General features: G+C 41.1%; 2 protein-coding genes across 5 annotated transcripts in view; one reads left to right on the top strand and one right to left on the bottom strand.

Annotated features, from left to right (window-relative positions):
- The window catches only part of LOC146540602 (potassium channel subfamily K member 2-like), a 271,497-nt gene that overhangs the window by 49,430 nt on the left and 205,587 nt on the right, over nucleotides 1-16,480 (bottom strand). The gene's annotated exons all lie outside the window — the stretch shown is intronic.
- Nucleotides 10,382-15,943, top strand: LOC146540603 (uncharacterized). The gene has a single exon (XM_085205295.1). The coding sequence runs from the start codon at nucleotides 10,382-10,384 to the stop codon at nucleotides 15,941-15,943; it is 5,562 nt and encodes a 1,853-aa protein (XP_085061421.1).

Below are 16,480 nucleotides of genomic sequence, written 5' to 3' on the forward strand. Positions count from 1 at the left end.
ACAATAGTGTAGAATATTTAATGTTGTACGGTGTCATGGCACTCTTGCTTGATGATGATGATGCCTTTGTAGGTCATTAAGAAAGTTTATAGTTAACGTGACAGTTATAAATTTAAATATATTTTGGATTTTTATTATACACGTACATGTGAATATATTCTTTCGGTGTAAGAGAAAAAGAGACATTCTTACAGGTTTTGTAATTAGGTTTTCCTTTACTTACGGACACGTGGTCCGAAATGCACCATTATTTTGCTAAAAGGTATTAAATAGTACAATATTATACTTAGAAATTGATTTTATTAATATTTTTATAGAGCTTTCATTAGAAAATGCAGCCAAAAGAAGAAGTTATTTAGTATTCCAAGGATTCACAGCACACATGGTTTCAGCACAGGTGCTGGACGAATCACGTTGAATGATGAGAAATCCAGAGCACCTAGGGTTTGCGACCTAATTGTAGGCTTAAAAACTGTCTTTACAATTTCAACTTTTAATTAAATAAAATAATAATAAAATTAAATTGCGAATGAAAATTATTTTAAGCTTAACGTCACTAGATCTGGCACAAATCAAACCATCCAATATAAACGTCATATAGTATATACTTCATACATTTTTTCTTCATACAATTTTCATGGATTTTTCATGAAATCGAGACCGAAATTACCGACATCAAAAAATAATCTACTGAAATAAAATCTTATAAAAAGGCAGGCATCGACTCGCAGTAAAAAGTTATGAGATCAAACAACTCCAATTAACCATCAGTATGTTTGCCAAAGGAATCACGGGCTGGAGATTTTTTTTAAAGAAACTCGTTATTTTCTTCCATTATATATTTATATACTTAGATAATCTACTTAGTGACATATATTTTTTATTTTTATGTCAAATGATAAAATTTTCCTTTCAAATATTTATCTTTGCATGTTATGATACTTTTTGAATATCATTATTCTTCATCAATGGAGAACGTAAAATATACTAGATTCTGAATGGAGAAATGAGATTTATATCATTATTCAAATTCCGTTGCCAACTATTATTAATATATATGTCTATTATTATCCGTTATTACCGTATTTTCTATTATTTTAATATTAACTAATATAATATGTATTTTTTAAAAGATTATCTCTGTCGATTCTACTTTACATTCATACTAGAAATATAACATACAAACATAATATTATTATTGTAGAAATGAAAGGTGATAAGAGAACGTCACATATGAACGACAGACAAAGAAGACTATAATGGCGACACGAGGCTTTGTTTAAGAATTACATTGTAAACAAAACAGCTTCCCGTTTTTTCCCCATAGCAGACTAGGTAGAAGAGTTAAGACACTCCGTTTCAAACTTTTCAATTGTCGTGACATTGTGTGTTTAGTGGTGGAACTCGTTTGTTTATACCATAGCAAGGAAAGAAAATTATTCATTTCACGGAAGTTGAAAAAACTCAAAACTTAAAACTGCACACAATGCATCCAGAAATCATCCGAAAATGGGGAACGGAGTGTATTAACACTAGGTTCCTTTTGTTCCTTCTGCCATGCGAGATATAATGTGAAAAAATTATGAAAGGAAAAACTTGAAAAAAATGGTGTGAAAATAATTTATGATTACACAAACTGTATCTTAGTTGTATAATTTATTCTTCCACCCTCATTCATTTCTCTCGTGTATCTTAACCAGTTCCAGGGGTGATCCATATCCATTTTTCATGCTGATTTCTTGAATCCATTTACTTTGTCATGTCAGATCTGTGGTACACTCGATCTAGAGCCGTTTAGTTTCTTCGAGGTCTTTTCTTTTTATAGCCCGTCTCATCGTACGCCTTCAGTAATAATATTATAGAGAAAAATAAGAAATAAAGATTTTAGGCCAGTCCGGGCTCAGGGGCACAATGGGTGTTTGTAACCGCGACTGGTCGTGGATTTAATCTCCGCTTGAGGAAATTAAATATTTATTTAAATTTATATTTTCATTTCTTCGCTCTGGTGTCGAGGCAAAGCGCGGCGTTGAGTTCCGCCACTCAACACGCAATGCCAGAATTCGGCAGAAATCAGGCAATTGGGTGTCTTAACACTAAGTTCCCTCTACCTACCCTGTACTGCGGGATACAGCGTGAAGCTAATTTAATTTTGAATTAATAATGAAAGAAAACAAACTATAAAATATAAAAAGTATACAAAATAAATTTGAAAACGTGTACAATTTTAAACAATACTGTTCTTTGAATGCAAAAAAATACTGCAATTTACTCTACACTTAATTCTATTTAAGTCGCTAAGCATCTGGAGCTGGAACAAAAACTCTAGCAAAAACAAAAGATATTATCTTCAACTGGTGCAGAATTACTGATTCAGATCATAAAACCAATAATTCTTTACGATATTGTACTCCAGGGCCTCCTTCTACCAGCTGTTTGTCAAACTAACAAGCTAACATATTTATTAGTTATTCTCTTAACGAAACTAATGCAATGAAAGTCTTAAGTAGGAATTATTGCGATTATGAGACCGTCTTGGCACGTGTTGGTTGTGGGTTCGATTCCCCACCTGGGGAAGTGACCTGGAAATTCTATGGAAAGTTGGGAACGGAGTGTCTCAACATTAGGTTCCCTCTGCCAAGTCTGCTATATGTGAAGCTGAAAAAATAATTGCCACTTACAGACGATATGGTTCTCTATATTTAATGTTATAAGTTTTTAATTACCTCTTTTCTGCTTCAAATCTCGCTAAGATAGTTTTGATTGCTCAGTTTACTATTATGGAAGATTGTAAAAACTTTTGGGGATATTTAAGTAATGGAACTGTGAAGATGATGATCCAATTTAATACTGATTTTTCTTTCTCTTTGTTCTACAAAGACTCGTTTTTCTAGACTTATAAACAAATACAATAGACTATACATATTATAGCAAATGCGGCGGAAAATGGAGGAAAGAGCTACAAATAACGAAGTGGAATATAAAAGGAGGATTGAGAGCGAGCATGAATGAATTATTAAATGTGATGGATGACAGAAATTTGGATGTTGTTTGTATGACAAGCAACAAGAAAGCAAATGTCTTAATGGGAATGGAGTATCTTAACTCTAGGTTCCCAGGTTCCCTCTGCCTACCCTGCCCTGTGCGGGATACAATGTGAAGCTAAAAAAAATACTAAATACTAAACTAGAGCCAGCGAAAAGGAAAAGACGCGACGAATAAATAATTGAATCTGTTTGGTAGGTGGCAAGAATTTTCACAGTATTTTACTTTCGACGATTTTGTAGGTAATGCTCGAGTCCCCTCCTCCACCTGCCTGGTGGAGGCAATTAGAATAGGCGTTGTGTCCCTTAAGAAATTATAACAATTAAATGTCAGTTTAGCACAATCGTTTCAAAAATTTGTAATTGATAAAATTATAGCTAATTTTTGTTTGTTTTTATAAGAAATTATATTTTTAAGTATTGTTCGTAATTTTTTAATAGCTAAGCATTTGTAAAATGTCTCAATATTCTCTATTAACGTATATCACTTTCATTTTCTTGATCTGGAAGACGAACAGTTACGTTGAGTTACGCAACTCTACATGCAATATCTCGAAAATTTAAAGGAGTGTTTTAACACTAGCTTTTTCTTATCAAAAATCACATTTTAGTTTATAATTATGAGAAGAGTCTCATCTTATGTCTATAAAAACACACGAGTTTCATAATAATCAGTTGAGTAATTTGACGATTTATAATATTAATATTAAATATGATAATAAGCCAAAACATATTTTCTTTACATATTTCTTTTTCATAAAAACGTAATCCGAGCTGAAGTGACCGAGTTACCAGTATTATTTATAAAGTATATACGAGTATATAATATGTCGATAACCGTAACGAGGCAAGGCTTTTTGCCTCATGACAAATAGTGCTTTTAGGCCCCTTGTAACACTCTACATATTTCACGTAAAGGATTACGTTAAAAAACATAACTTGTTTTCCTTAAAAATAGGTTATGAGTTATGGAAATTATAATTCAGCTTCACGCTGTATCAGGGGAAGTTCAGTAGGGTAGGCAGAGGGAACCTAGTGTTAAGACTCTCCGTTCCCCACTTTCCGCCGAAATTTTTGAGTGTTGAGTGGAGGAATTTAGTGCCGAGCTTTTGCCTTGGTGCCAGAGATAGGCAATTATAATATGTAGACTAGATAACCATAATATTAGGATATCATCGAGCTGGTGTAGATAGAATTGGAAGTTGGCTGGTAAAACCTTGGACTGGACCTTAATAGTAAATATATCGAAAAGCAACAGCTGAAAATCCTAAAATTTACTACATCGATTCGTTGGGGAATGGGGGGGGGTTCCCCCTTCTCTAATAACATCATCAACAGCCATCTTTTGTCCACTGTTGGACATAGGCCTTCCCCAATTCTCGCCACCACACTCGATCCTCAGCTTTTCGGACCCATCCGCTTCCCGCCAACCTCTTTATGTCGTCGGCCCATCTGGCAGGAGGTCGTCCCACCGGTCGTTTTGTACGGGGTCTCCATTCTACGAGACGTCTGGCCCAGCGGCCGTCGGCTCTACGACAGATATGCCCCGCCCATTGCCACTTCAGCTTACCAATTCTTTGGGCTATGTCGGTAACCTTGGTTCTCCTACGGATTTCCTCGTTTCGGATTTTATCCTTAAGAGATACACCGAGCATAGCCCGCTCCATGGCGCGCTGAGCGACTTGAAATTTGTGGACGAGGCCTTTCGTTAGAGTCCATGTCTCCGCCCCATACGTCATGACCGGAAGAACGCACTGGTCGAATGCCCGAGATTTCAGGCATTGAGGTAGTGGCGAGTCGAAGATTTGACGAAGTTTTCCGTACGCTGCCCAGCCCAATCGTATTCTTCTGTCAGCCTCTTTGTCGAAGTTGTTCCTACCAAGTTGTATAGTCTGACCTAGGTAGATGTATTCCTGAACAACTTCGATGCTAACATTATCGACGATAACTGGCCTTGGATCTGCGAATGAATTGAACATGACCTTAGTCTTATCCAAGTTCATTCCCAGACCCACCCGTCTGGAAGAAACACTCAGGCTTTGCAGCATCTCCGTTAACTCATGCAGCGATTCGGCCATTATAACTATGTCGTCAGCAAATCGAAGGTGTGAAATGTATTCTCCGTTGATATTAATACCCTGCCCACTCCAGTCCAGTGTTTTGAAGACATCCTCTAAAGCGTTAGTAAACAGTTTCGGAGATATTACATCTCCCTGTCTTACTCCGCGCTTCAGAGGGATTGGCCTTGTCTGGACATCCTGAATTTGGACAGTCATCGAAGCGGATTTATATATACATTTCAACACCTCGATATACCGCCAATCGACTTGACATCGCTGCAGAGAATCGAGAACAGCCCAGGTTTCGATGGAGTCGAAGGCTTTTTCGTAGTCCACAAACGCGAGACACAGAGGGCGATTATATTCCTCGGTCTTTTGTATAACCTGTCGTAGTGTGTGGATGTGGTCTACGGTACTGTAGCCTTTTCGAAACCCGGCCTGTTCAGGAGGCTGGAAATCGTCAAATCTTCGGGCAAGCCGGTTTGATATGACCCTTGAGAACAACTTATAGACATGGCTTAGAAGTGCTATCGGTCTGTAGTTCTTGAGGCGCGTTTTATCTCCTTTTTTGAAGAACAATATGACCACACTTCTAGACCATGCTTCCGGCGTTGTGCCTTTGTTTAAGACGGTATTAAAGATCTTTCGGAGCTCCTCCAAGACAATACGCCCACCAGCTCTTAAGAGTTCCGTGGTAATACCATCCTCCCCAGGTGCCTTGTTGTTTTTGAGCTGCTCAAGAGCCATCCCAATTTCGGCAATCTCTATGTCCGGTAGCTCGTCCGTGAAGTGACGGGTTAACTTGGCACGTTGGTCATTCGAGTTTTCAATGGTGGGTTTAGGTGCATGTGAGGAGTACAGTCCTCCATAAAATGATTCGGCTTCTAGGAGTAGATCTGGTTTCGATGTAATGACTCGACCATCAGATGTCGTCAGCTTCGCCAAATGACTCCTTCCCAATTGTTTAGCGAATACTTTCGAGCCTCTATTTCGCTCTATAGCATCTTCGATTGCTCTAAGATTGCTTTGGCGGAGGTCGAATCGTATTTGATTTTTTACACGTTTATTGAGAAGATGGAAATTTGGCGAATCCGTAGACGTCTCCCGTCTCTGTCTCATCAGATCCACTGTTTCGGCCGAGAACTTGGATGATTTACTCCTCTGACTTTGTTGGCAAAAAGCCTCTCCCACTTCTCGGATGACCGTCGCAAACCGATTGGTACATTGGTCAACATCCTCCGTAGTTTCCAGCAATTGAAATCGGTTTTGGAGTTCCAGCTGGAACTCATCGGATTTAGCAACGATATGGCGTTGTGACGGTCGGAGCGTAGACTTTATCAGACGATTTCTTTCGAGTCGGAAGTCTATATTCAAAGTCCCTCGTACAAGTCGGTGATCACTTCCGGTATTAAACCTGTTGATCACTGAGACGTCTTTGAATATATACCTCCTATTCGTCATGATAAAGTCGATCTCATTTTTAGTCACATTATCAGGGCTTCGCCATGTCCACTTCCTCTGAGGCTTTTTCTGGAAAAAAGAATTCATCAGAGAGAGCCTCTGAGATTCGAGAAAGTTAACTAGCATTTGGCCCCTACGGTTTCTGCTACCAATACCGTGCGATCCAATAACCGATTCACCGCGTTCTTTTGCTCCTACTTTGGCATTGAAGTCCCCCATAACAACAGTGAAGTGGGTCTTGGTGGTGTTGTGTAAGGCCCTTCTTATGTCGTCATAGACGGCCTCGACCTCGTCGTCAGAGTGTGTCGACGTGGGAGCATAAACCTGAATAACTTTCAGAGAATACCTCCTAGTTAGTTTGAGTATGAGGTATGCTACCCGAGTGGACACACTGCTGACTTCCATCACATTGCCAGAGAGAACTTTGTTAACCAATATGCCAACTCCGCCTAGTGACGTCTTATCGCCCTCTCGATGGTAGAGTAGGTGGCCTGATTTCAGGGTTATCGTGTCCTCTCCCTGTCTTCGGACTTCAGACAGCCCTAGAATGTGCCAGTTTATGTGTCCTAACTCCGACTCGAGCTCAGCTAGATAGACATCTTCCTTCAACGAACGAACATTATATGTAGCCAAATGTAGTTGGTGGTATGTGTGGTGACCGGATCCTACCCGGAGATTCTTCGCACCCTCTGCCCCGCCGTGACCACGACCGTCACCACGATGGTCGGGAATAGCAGAGCCACCGGGAACTGAGGGCCGTTTCTTTCGGTGTGCTGACATGGGAAGTGTTGCCCATACTCGCCACGCTAGGCAAAGGCGTGTTGGCGAGCGCAGGGCCGGGCCCTCTTGCACTGGTGACGCTGCTGCCCGTCACCAGCCTAATTTGAAGCCTGGCTAATTGGATGGTTATACCGCCATCGTTCGGTCGTCAGAGCCTCGTTCGTAGATCAGCAGGATGCACCACGGGCAGGTGAGGTTGACTGTTTGAGGGCACTTAGATATTATGGCCCCCTTGCATCCCAATCCCAATCTAATAACATACCTAATAAAAAATATATATAAATTCACAAACAAAGCAACAGCTCAGCTATTGTAAATATTATATTGTAATTTTATTCCATTTTAATGCTTTACGTCGCAAAATTCCACATAATTTAAAAGGAGCGCATCAGCTAAAACACTTTTGTCACACGCGAAGCTCATTTGGTGTGTCAATACAATTGTCTGTGTAAAATACAAATGATTCTAACAAATGCTAATTTTATTTGTATGTATATTTCAAGTTAGTAAAATGAATAACTTTTATTTTTTCCATTTATTATTTATTTTCTAGATATTCGTTGTGAATGTTAAACCTTTTCTTTTTTTAGCTTTAATGCTGTATTCCATATACTGGTATATAACAATGTCGTAGAGAGAACATGGGAACCTAGTGTTAAGATACTCCGTTTCCACTAAGTCACTTACGTTCATCACTTTCCTCTGAATTCTAAAAACTATGCGTGTAGCGAGTTGCAGAACTCAACGCCGTACTTTGCCTCGTACCAGAGCAAGTAAATGAAAATATTTCATACTCCATTTCCTCGAGTGGCAATCGAACCCACAACCCTGGCGTTTACACCCGTACGGTTGTACCCCTGCACCTGGACTGCCTAATTTACTTTCATTATTAAAAAAATAAAATATTACTTTAGTTATTGTTCGCGACAACCGACGCGCATCATCGGCTGTGAACTCGTCACAACATGTTAGAGACTGTTTAGTTTGGCAAAAAGTGACGTCATACCACTCTCGTAATTTTGAATGTTATTATTAGTGTCTTTTCTAAATTAATAGTGTTTTTTCCTTTGTAAATAAGTAATTACATTAAATAATAAATATAAATAGATTTGGGTTCCGTTTTAGATAATAATTTTCGACTTTATATCTTATTTGTATAGTTGTACTATGATTTGCCGCATTAATCGCTTTTTATATAATAGTAACTTCCGTATAGTAAATTTTATTATTAATTATTGTTTGTCATAGTTTTCTGTAACAAAATAACAGATTTGTATATTCCTAATGTGTGTAATTAATTTTAGAGAGAATTTTCATTGTAAAAACTCATGTAAAATTCGTCATCGTAACAGCATTTTTCGTAATTTAATAATAGATAATACTTAAATAGTATAATGTTTTATACATAGATAGATAGATATTTTTATGTTCTTTTAATATGTATAAATTGTAAAAACATCCGATTTTTAGTTATTAAAATATAAATGTAAATGTGTGATAATCATAGTAAAAATATTGTTGTAAATAAAGATAAAACGGCTCGGTGGCTCGCGGCTCTCGTTACCGTTTAGCTCCGCGCAACGGAGGTGCGCGTCGGGCGAGACAGAGTCAGTCGGCAATCAACGGTGAGCACAACAGGAAGAAGATAGAATCGGAACAAGACACGAATAGAGCCGACAGTCACCGACCGTTATACAGTGATCAACATCTTGTTTCAATATCCTGTTTCAACATCCTGTTTCAGTATCTTGTTTCAATGTATAGCAAGAACGTCTCGCAAGAACGTCTCACAAGAAGGACTCACAAGAACGTCTCACAAGAAGGACTCCCAAGAACGTCTCACAAGAACGTCTCACAAGAACGTCTCACAAGAACGTCTCACAAGAAGGACTCACAAGAACGTCTCACAAGAACGACTCACAAGAACGTCTCACAAGAAGGACTCCCAAGAACGTCTCACAAGAACGTCTCACAAGAACGTCTCACAAGAACGTCTCACAAGAACGACTCACAAGAACGTCTCACAAGAACGACTCACAAGAACGTCTTGGGGTCTCAGCATACTCCGTGTTCCCATGATCTGGAACCTATAGTGTGCAGGGCGTCAGCGGCTCATTCACTTGAGTTCCGCCCGTCCGGTACAACGTGCTGGTCCTTCGAGCTGGATCTGGGGACTCCTCACCGAAGCTGAAGCATCATCCGTCATCGTGCAAGTTATCGCAGTGCTCCGTCGCGCAAGTGCTCCGTCGCGCAGTACTCTATCGCGCAGTGTTTTCCGTCGCGCTCGCAAACGCATTCGCCGTCGCGTTTCGCATCCGTATCGACTGTCGCGCTCGCAACTGCGCTGACGTCACATATCCCGTCACGTCGTGAGTGTTTTGTGCATCCGCCTTCGTGAGTCTTCGTAAGTGCTCCATCGCGTAGTGCTCTCCGTCGCGCCGTGCTCCATCGCGCAGTATATTCCGTATTGACTGTCGCGCTCGCAACTGTGCTGAAGTCGCCTTACTCGCCTGTAGTCTTCGTGAGTGTTCGTGCATCAGCCTCTGACATCCGCCTTCGAGTGTTATCGTGAGTCTTCGTGAGTGTTCGTGCATCAGCCTCTGACATCCGCCTTCGAGTGTTATCGTGAGTGTTCGAGAACCTTCGTGCATCCGCCTTCGAGTATTATCGTACTACATCGCGCAGTGCTCTCCGTCGCGCAGTGTTCTCCGTCACATAGCGCTCTCCGCTGCGCTCTCCGCCGCCTCCGTTGGCGTCCGCATTGACTGTCGTGCTCGCTACTGCGCTGACATCTATCGCGCCGTAAGTCACGTCGTGAGTGTTCGTGCATCCGCCTTCGAGTATTATCGTAAGTCTTCGTGAGTGTTCGTGCATCATCCTCCGACATCCGCCTTCGTGTGTCGTCGTTCGTCTCCGAGAATCTTCGTGCTTCCGCCTTCGAGTGTCGTCGTTCGTCTCCGAGAATCTTCGTGCATCCGCCTTCGAGTATTATCGTTTCGTCTTGGTGAGTTTTACCAATTATCGTAGGTTTTTACTAAGATGCCTATCACAAGATCAAGAGGTCGATCCGAGGGATTGAGATATGAAGCCGACCCTTCATCTAGTCACACAGAGGTGACACACCCGCCTACGAATACACAAGAGGATTCCGAAATAGAAAAGAACTTAATAGTACCAAGTGACGAAAAGGAAGACTCAAGAATTATTTCAATTAACAAGGAGGAACAATTTGAAGGCACACAAATAAAGTCGACAACTTCGAAACGTGCAAACTCGAAGAAGTCTACGAAATCCAGACGTAGAGCAAGAAATGCTCGTGAAGAAATACTTCGCATCAAGCTTGAACTCGCGCAAATAGCTCTGGAAGATGCTGAATCAGATAGTTCAGAATCCCAGGAAGATAATATATCGAAAACCGACTACGTTAGCTCCTGGATTGAAGATAATGCACAAATCGTACAAAAATCACTTACACCATGTGCAGATGTTCCGAGGCAACCACATCCAGTGCCGTCATGCTATAGAATGCCTCAACATCCGAATATCGGCAACAATTCCGAAAATCAACAAGCAATACAGAGAGATTCAACAAAGGAAATAGAGGAGCTAAAAAAGGAAATAGAAAATTTGAAGAAAAGATGCGAAAAAGCCGAAACCGCTCCTACATCGTTGTGTATGAAAACAGAGGTACCTAAACCTACAATGTTACCTCCATCATCGTCATACAATTTTCCCGTCGCGTCCAAAGTCATCATGGATCTTCCTACATATAGTGGAGTGTTAAATGAATGGCTATCATACAGGGCCATATATGAAAACACTAAGGGATACTTCAATGAAGTTGAAAATACAGCCAGAATTCGAAGAAGCCTAACTGGAAAAGCATTGGAAGTCGTCGACACACAACTCATAGCTCATTCAAAACCGGATGCCATCATAGAAGAGCTTGAAATGAATTTCGGTCGTCCAGATGCAATCGCATATAGTGAATATGACAAGCTTCGATCTCTACCTCGTTGTGCTGACAATCCAAAGGAGATACATGCATTCGCCAGTAAGGTAAGAAGCAGTGTCAATCTGTTTCGCGCCCTCGATTTACACAACTTTATCACTGCGCCAGATATAACGAGGGCCCTTCGTGAAAAGCTACCATCGTCGTTATGTACCAGGTGGTACGAGGAACAAGCATCTATATTCAAACCAGACCTGACGCACTTCAGCGAGTTTCTCACCAAACAAGCAGCATGTCGCACATCTTATTCAACAGAGATCCCGCACTCAGAGCCTACTCGTCGTGTGATACATAGAACGCACAATACTACCGAAGAAAAGAAGAAGACTAATAGATTTCATGGAATGGTGAAAAGTACGTGCAAAATTTGTAACAAAGAAGGTCATCACAGTATTAGCTGCAAGAAATTTCAAGATGCCAACTCAGATAAAAGATGGGAACTCGCCAAAGAACACCGACTGTGCTTCAGATGCCTGCGGTTCCGACAATCAGGACATTCCTGTAAACCACAGAAGTGCAATATTAAGGGATGCATCGGTACTCATCATCGATTACTACACTATGATAAAAAGGAGAAATCAGAAATTCGAAATCAACAAGAAGAAAAGGAAACCGTGGCCAACGCATGGGTACCGTCAAAGGCGCATGCTTATCTTAAAATCATACCAGTCAGAGTTCATGGACCGGCGGGAGAAACCTCCGCATACGCTCTATTAGACGACGGATCAACTGTATCTCTCATAGATGAAGCTTTGGCAAAGGAAGTCGGTGCTGAGGGACGGCTGGATCCTTTAAAGATGGAAGCAATCGGGGATATAGTTATTGAAACGCCGGGATCAAGGCGTGTTACCGTGACACTTGCTAATTCACAGAAAAAGAAGATTAGCTTTACAGCTCGTACCGTTCCGCATCTTAATCTTTCCCCGCAAACAATTCGTGAAGAAGACTTAGCTGCCTGCGATCATCTAATAGATTTGAAGAACCAGCTCACCTACGACTCAGCCACGCCTAAAATTCTAATTGGTCAAGACAATTGGAATTTACTACTCGCCGAAGATGTCCGTATAGGACCGAAGAACCAACCAATCGCTTCACTCACGTCGCTCGGGTGGGTGCTACATGGTGCGCACAATAGGACATTGGGTCAGAAAATCCATTTCGTCAATCAAGTTACTGCTATTGAAGATAGAATGGATGAACAACTGAGAGATTACTTTGCCTTGGAATCTCTTATCATTAATCCGCGTCGGCCAGACTCTGATCCAGAAATAAAGGCTGAAAACATTTTGAAGAAACACACACACCGTTTACAAGATGGGCATGTTGAAACCACACTTTTATGGAAATCAGAGAACAGCATCATGGTTAATAATTATGAGTCGGCGCTGAAGAGGCTCATATCAATAGAGAGAAAAATTGATCGTGATCCTGAACTGAAAAGGAGATACACCGAACAAATGGAATCACTCGTCCAGAAGGGCTACGCTGAGGTGGCACCTAAAAGTATCTCTCCAGGCAGAACATGGTACCTGCCACACTTCGACGTGCAAAACCCGGCTAAACCAGAGAAGCTTCGCATTGTTCACGACGCCGCTGCTAAAACCAAAGGTATGTCACTAAACGATTTCCTCTTGACTGGACCAGACCTTCTTCAATCGCTTCCTGGAGTCATGATGAGATTTCGCCGTCATGCTTTCGCTGTATCAGCCGACATAGCCGAAATGTTTATGCAAGTCAAAGTAAGACCTCAAGATAGGGATGCCCTTCGCTACCTGTGGAGAGGACACCGGCGGGAGGGAACTCCTGAAGAATATCGCATGACGTCGCTTATATTTGGAGCTGCGAGTTCACCATGCACCGCGATATTCGCTAAAGATTGGAACGCAAAAAGGTACATCGACACGCATCCAGAAGCAGTGGAAGCTATCATCCACAACCACTATATGGATGACTACCTAGACAGTTTCCGAAGTATAGAAGAAGCTATAGAAACTTCCAAAAAGGTCCAACATATCCACGGAGAAGCTTGTTTCAAACTCTGCAAGTGGGTTTCAAATATCCCGAAAATAATAAATGAACTTGAAAAACAATCAAATATGACAGAAACTATTAACCTGGGTACCAAAGAAGAAAAGATTTTGGGTTTAATGTGGAGACCGTCAACCGATGAATTACGATTCAATTTAAAACTAGCAAGATTACCGCCCAGTTTATTAAAGAAAACAGCTCCTACGAAGAGAGAAGCTCTGAAGATAGTTATGTCACTCTATGACCCACTTGGTTTCGCTTCACCCGTTACTATTCGTGCTAAACAAATTCTTCAAGAATCTTGGCGAAGAATTATAGATTGGGATCAACATCTGGATGAAGATCTTTCCAAGCAGTGGGCAGAATGGATGCTACACCTTCAGAAATTGAAAAATGTGAGCTTACCTCGATGCTACTCTGGTTATAGTGATGCCACATCTGTACAACTACATATATTCAGCGACGCCAGTGAAACAGCCTACGCAGCAGCTGCCTACTGGAGGGTGGTTGCTCCGGATGGAAAAGTCCAAGTCAACATGATCATGGCTAAAGCGAAAGTAGCCCCGCTCAAGGTTATGTCAATTCCTCGTTTAGAACTACAAGCAGCCGTCATGGGAGTTCGCATAGCAGAAGCTGTCATAAAAGAACATCGTATTGCGCCGGAATGCAAAATCTTTTGGACAGACAGTAAGACAGTTCTGACGTGGATAAGAAATGGAGCCAGGTCTTATAAGCCATTTGTCGCACATAGACTAGCAGCCATTGAAGAATATACCAAAGTTGAAGAATGGCGTTGGGTACCTTCTAAGCTCAATGTCGCCGATATAGCCACCAGAGAAGTACCATCTGATTTTGGAGCTGATCATGAATGGTATCACGGGCCTGCCTTCTTGAAAGAAAATCCGAGTACCTGGCCTATCGAAAAACCGGTCGTGTCAAATAATACTGGTGAAGAACATACTTTTACCGTTAAAGAACTCCAGCTGAAGACAAAATTACGTGAAGCAATTCCTGATCCACAACGCTTCTCAAAATGGGAGCGACTACTTCGTGCCACAGCTAGAGTCTTGCAATTTTTAGATATTTGCAGAAATAAAAAAGAGAAGATCTTTTATAAGCGAACACGTAGAAATATGGAATCAGATCCTACGTGGAACAAACGAAGAGAAACATTGCAAAAGAAATCTACTACTCTACATAGCAAGAAATCTATGGATTCCAACAATTTTCTGATATTGGATTCGAAGTACATTACAAAAGCAGAAAATCTTCTCATCCGAACATTTCAAGAAGAATCTTTCAATGAAGATATCACAGACTTAAGATACAACAGGACTATTGCCAAACAAAGTCGCCTTCATTCATTACCCGTAGAACTCCGAGATGACATTGTCGTTCTTCGCAGCCGTATAGCCGCCGCCGAGGGAATAAAAGACGAAACAAAGAAACCACAAGTCTTAGATGGAGATAACTACATCACACAGTTATATATTGATTGGACCCACCGTTGTCTTCACCACAGCAGCACCGAAATAATAGTAAATGAAGTACGTCAACATTTTTGGGTAATTCGTCTTCGTCCCACCGTGAAAAGGATAGTTCATCAGTGCCTCAAGTGTCGTATTCGCAAGGCACAACCCCCACAGCCTTCTACGGGTGATCATCCTAAATCCCGTCTCGCTCATCATCGAAGACCATTTACATACACCGGCTTAGATTATTTTGGCCCTCTCACAGTAGTCGTCGGCAGACAACACGTGAAACGTTACGTCGCACTCTTCACGTGTCTTACCACTAGAGCAGTTCACCTGGAAATCGCCGCCAGCCTAAGCGCAGACTCTGCCATACTTGCATTGCGAAGATTCGCTGCACGTCGAGGATGTCCTTCCGAAATTTACTCAGATAATGGTACAAACATGCATGGAGCAGACAAAGAACTTCGAGAAGCATTCAAAGAAGAAGCCAGTCGTCGAGGCATCGCATGGCGTTTCATAACACCATCTGCACCATTCATGGGAGGCGCATGGGAACGTCTTGTTCGCTGCGTGAAAACAGCTCTATACACTATTCTTCGTGAGAGATACCCCCGAGAAGAAATTTTGGCTACATTACTCTGCGAAGTAGAATATACTGTGAATAGTCGTCCCCTCACACATGTTTCTGTAAACAATGACGACGAAGAATCTATAACACCCAATCACTTTTTACTTGGGGGTTCAGCTCGTCTACCTGTACCTGGCACATTTAGTGAGGACGACATCGATAGCAAAAAGCAGTGGAGACGCTCACAGATATTAGCGGACATGTTTTGGAGACGCTGGGTTCGCGAATATCTCCCTGAACTTCAACACCGGCGGGAGCCTCATGGTCGAGGCCCTACTTATGAAATAGGTGACCCGGTACTTATAGCCGACTCACAACTTCCAAGAAATACGTGGCCAAGAGGACGCATAGAAAAAGTATATCCAGGTGCAGATGGACAAGTGCGAATAGTTGAAGTACGCACTAAGGGTGGTCTTCTGAAAAGGCCAACCAAAAAACTCGTTCCGCTTCCAAAGTAAGAAGACGTCGTCGCTCACCGCGGGAAAGATGCAGCATCACATCGAGACCTGATTCTGCACGGCGGGAGAAATGTTCGCGACAACCGACGCGCATCATCGGCTGTGAACTCGTCACAACATGTTAGAGACTGTTTAGTTTGGCAAAAAGTGACGTCATACCACTCTCGTAATTTTGAATGTTATTATTAGTGTCTTTTCTAAATTAATAGTGTTTTTTCCTTTGTAAATAAGTAATTACATTAAATAATAAATATAAATAGATTTGGGTTCCGTTTTAGATAATAATTTTCGACTTTATATCTTATTTGTATAGTTGTACTATGATTTGCCGCATTAATCGCTTTTTATATAATAGTAACTTCCGTATAGTAAATTTTATTATTAATTATTGTTTGTCATAGTTTTCTGTAACAAAATAACAGATTTGTATATTCCTAATGTGTGTAATTAATTTTAGAGAGAATTTTCATTGTAAAAACTCATGTAAAATTCGTCATCGTAACAGCATTTTTCGTAATTTAATAATAGATAATACTT

This window comes from Heliconius melpomene, chromosome 2, assembly GCF_056956725.1.
Source record: "Heliconius melpomene rosina isolate 202511_hmr_F chromosome 2, ASM5695672v1, whole genome shotgun sequence".
NCBI lineage: Eukaryota > Metazoa > Arthropoda > Insecta > Lepidoptera > Nymphalidae > Heliconius > Heliconius melpomene.